Source organism: Aplysia californica, unplaced genomic scaffold (assembly GCF_000002075.1).
Source record: "Aplysia californica isolate F4 #8 unplaced genomic scaffold, AplCal3.0 scaffold00948, whole genome shotgun sequence".
In the NCBI taxonomy this organism is placed as follows: domain Eukaryota; kingdom Metazoa; phylum Mollusca; class Gastropoda; order Aplysiida; family Aplysiidae; genus Aplysia; species Aplysia californica.
The window spans coordinates 109,350-112,634 of NW_004798218.1; the positions used below are offsets into that span (position 1 = coordinate 109,350).

At 50.7% G+C, this 3,285-nt stretch overlaps 1 protein-coding gene across 1 annotated transcript in view; it reads right to left on the reverse strand.

The window, feature by feature from the left end:
* The window catches only part of LOC101860774 (TOG array regulator of axonemal microtubules protein 1), a gene marked incomplete in the record, with an annotated part of 75,343 nt that overhangs the window by 25,172 nt on the left and 46,886 nt on the right, over window positions 1-3,285 (reverse strand). The window contains 2 exon segments of the mRNA XM_035973008.1: window positions 21-179; window positions 2,506-2,795. Of these exon segments, the coding sequence (XP_035828901.1) occupies window positions 21-179; window positions 2,506-2,795 (449 nt within the window).

Genomic DNA, 3,285 nt, shown 5'->3' on the forward strand with positions numbered 1-3,285 from the left:
AGTAAGGTTTCTCCACCTACCACGTCCGACCAGAGCGATGGAGTCCGGCGTCGGCCACAACTTGTCCTCTGTGTCCCCGTCACTGGGCTGCCACTGGGGGGCGTGGCCTAGGGGGGCGTGGCCTACGGGGGCATGGCCTACGGGGGTGTGGCCTACAGGGATGTGGCTCATAAGGGGTCCTGTGGTGACCGATGGGCAGGGAGGAGGGGGTGGGGGGGGTGGCAGTGGGAGAATAGGTGACAGGTGACAGGGAGTGGGAGATACAGGTGACAGGGAGTGGGAGATACAGGTGACAGGGAGTGGGAGATACAGGTGACAGGTGACAGGGAGATACAGGTGACAGGTGGCAGGGAGTGGGATATAAAGGTGACAGGTGACAGGGAGATACAGGTGACAGGGAGATACAGGTGACAGGGAGAAACAGGTGACAGGGAGAGACTGGTGACAGGGAGAGACTGGTGACAGGGAGATACAGGTGACAGGTGACAGGGAGATACAGGTGACAGGGAGAAACAGGTGACAGGTGACAGGGAGAGACTGGTGACAGGGAGAGACTGGTGACAGGGAGATACAGGTGACAGGTGACAGGGAGATACAGGTGACAGGGAGTGGGAGATACAGGTGACAGGGAGATACAGGTTACAGGTGACAGGGAGATACTGGTGACAGGGAGATACAGGTGACAGGTGACAGGGAGTGTGAAATACAGGTGACAGGGAGATACAGGTGACAAGTGACAGGGAGTGTGAGATACAGGTGACAGGTGACAGGGAGTGTGAGATACAGGTGACATGTGACAGGGAGATACAGGTGACAGGGAGTGTGAGATACAGGTGACAGGGAGTGTGAGATACAGGTGACAGGTGGCAGGGAGTGAGAGATACAGGTGACAGGTGCTGATGATGACATGAATACACCATAAGAAAAAGCAAATGTGAAAAAAGTTGGGAGTACACGGAAGCATGAGCAAGCACAAGTCTACACGGCAGACAGAAGCCAAACACAAGAGCTGTGCTGTGTTAGTCACCTCACCACACGGCAGGGAATGAGGGCATGACACATCATCCAATCTTTCTTTGCCATGACACATCATCCAATCTTTCTTTGCCATGACACATCATCCAATCTTTCTTTGCCAAGACACATGACCCAATCTTTCTTTGCCATGACACATGACCCAATCTTTTTTTGCCATGACACATGACCCAATCTTTCTTTCATCCAATCGTTTTCTGTAGCTGAGGAAGGCACCCTTCCTGTAGAAAACTTTGGTCATCCACGGCAACAGAAATGGACACATGACCTGTAGGTGTAGCTAACACGTTCACATAGCCGCAGTCACCACCAACCATTATGGTGAACACCGACCATTGTGGTGAACACCCACCATTGTGGTGAACACCCACCATTGTGGTGAACACCCACCATTGTGGTGAACACCCACCATTGAGTTGATAGCTCAAGGCAAACACCGACCATTGTGGTGAACACCGCCCATTGTGGTGAACACCCACCATTGAGTTGATAGCTCAAGGCAAACACCCATCATTGTGGTGAACACCGCCCATTGTGGTGAACACCCACCATTGTGGTGATAGCTCAAGGCAAACACCGACAAGCTAGGAAGCTCCCTGTTTCTTCATTTCTCCCTGCACTCTGTGCCGACAGGTACAGCCAAGAAAGATTCAGATGATGAATGATACCCTCATAAGGTGAAAATTAGTCAACACTGCAAAGAAATAAAAGGTGCAACAAGTCCAAAGCATGGGTCAGGCAGCTCACAACACTCGCTGCTCAGAACAATTCAACTCAGTTTTCCAAACGGGTTAAATCAACATTCAAAGCAAATAAATGTAGAAGGAAAATGCATATGAGTTCTGTTTTTAGGAAAACTGACGTCATCGCCAGACCATGAGAGAAACACAGCCTCCGGGACCTGGCCCACCGGTGCAGGAAACTTTGACACTGATGGGGGAATTTTTTACACTGATGGGGAAACTTTGACATTGATGGGGAAACTTTGACACTGATGGGGGAAATTTTGACTCTGATGGGGGAAACTTTGACATTGATGGGGGAAACTTTGACATTGATGGGGGAAATTTTGACCCTGATGGGGGAAACTTTGACATTGATGGGGGAAATTTTGACTCTGATGGGGGAAACTTTGACACTGATGGGGGAAATTTTTACTCTGATGGGGGAAACTTTGACATTGATGGGGGAAACTTTGACATTGATGGGGGAACTAACTGGTGGGGGAAACTTTGACCCAACTGAGCTAACTGGTGGGGGAAAAGATTCCCCTCAACCCTCGCCCCAGCCAGTGTAAACAAGCCAAAGATGTCTCCCAATTCACGGAGCAGTAAAACTTGGAACTTGTAGGAGCAACGCAAGGAGCCAGCCATGTCTGCCCACTCCCAGATACAGGGCGGGAGACAGACAGACACACACACACACAGACAGACAGACGGACAGACAGACAAGGCCAGGGGGCGGCCCTACCTCGATTGCTGAAGCGGCGCCTGTCCTTCCCCAGTCTGTTGTTGCCCACTGGTGGACGACTAGAATGTTCCGAGCTCACCAAGCCCTCCTCGGCATACCCTCTACCCACGACCTTGACATCCGAGTTTCGGTTCTCTCGGAAGGTCACGCCACTGATGGGGTTGTAGTCCACGTAGGTCATAGCCGCTGTCTTGTTCTCCTCCGCCTCCCCCTCCCCCCGCTTGCCTCGCCCGCTGCTGTTGCTGCTGTTGTTGCTGTATGTGCTCGACTTGGCCTCAAATTTCTTCACACTGCGGACAACATAATGGCAATTGTTGGAGTACACAGTAGCACACTGACCCAACATTACGGGAATTGTTTCCCACCCCCACAATTTCGCCTGTCCAGGAGGTGGGCGACTGTCATCCCCTATCAGGGGACACTTGGCCTATCAGGGACATTTGGATTATCAGGCAACATTTGGCCTATCAGGGGACACTGGCCCATCAAGGGACACTTGGCCTATCAGGGGACATTTGGCCTATCAGGGGACATTTGGATTATCAGTCGACATTTGGCCTATCAGGGGACATTTGGCCTATCAGGCGACATTTGGCCTATCAGGGGACATTTGGCCTATGAGGGGACATTTGGCCACAGAAGTTCACAACGTCCGAGCAGACACAAGAAAAAAATCTCCAAACACAGAAAATCAAAATTACTATAAATTTTACAGCACTCGCAACTGCATAAGTTCATATGACCTATTTATATCTAAATATTTACCACATTTATCAATAT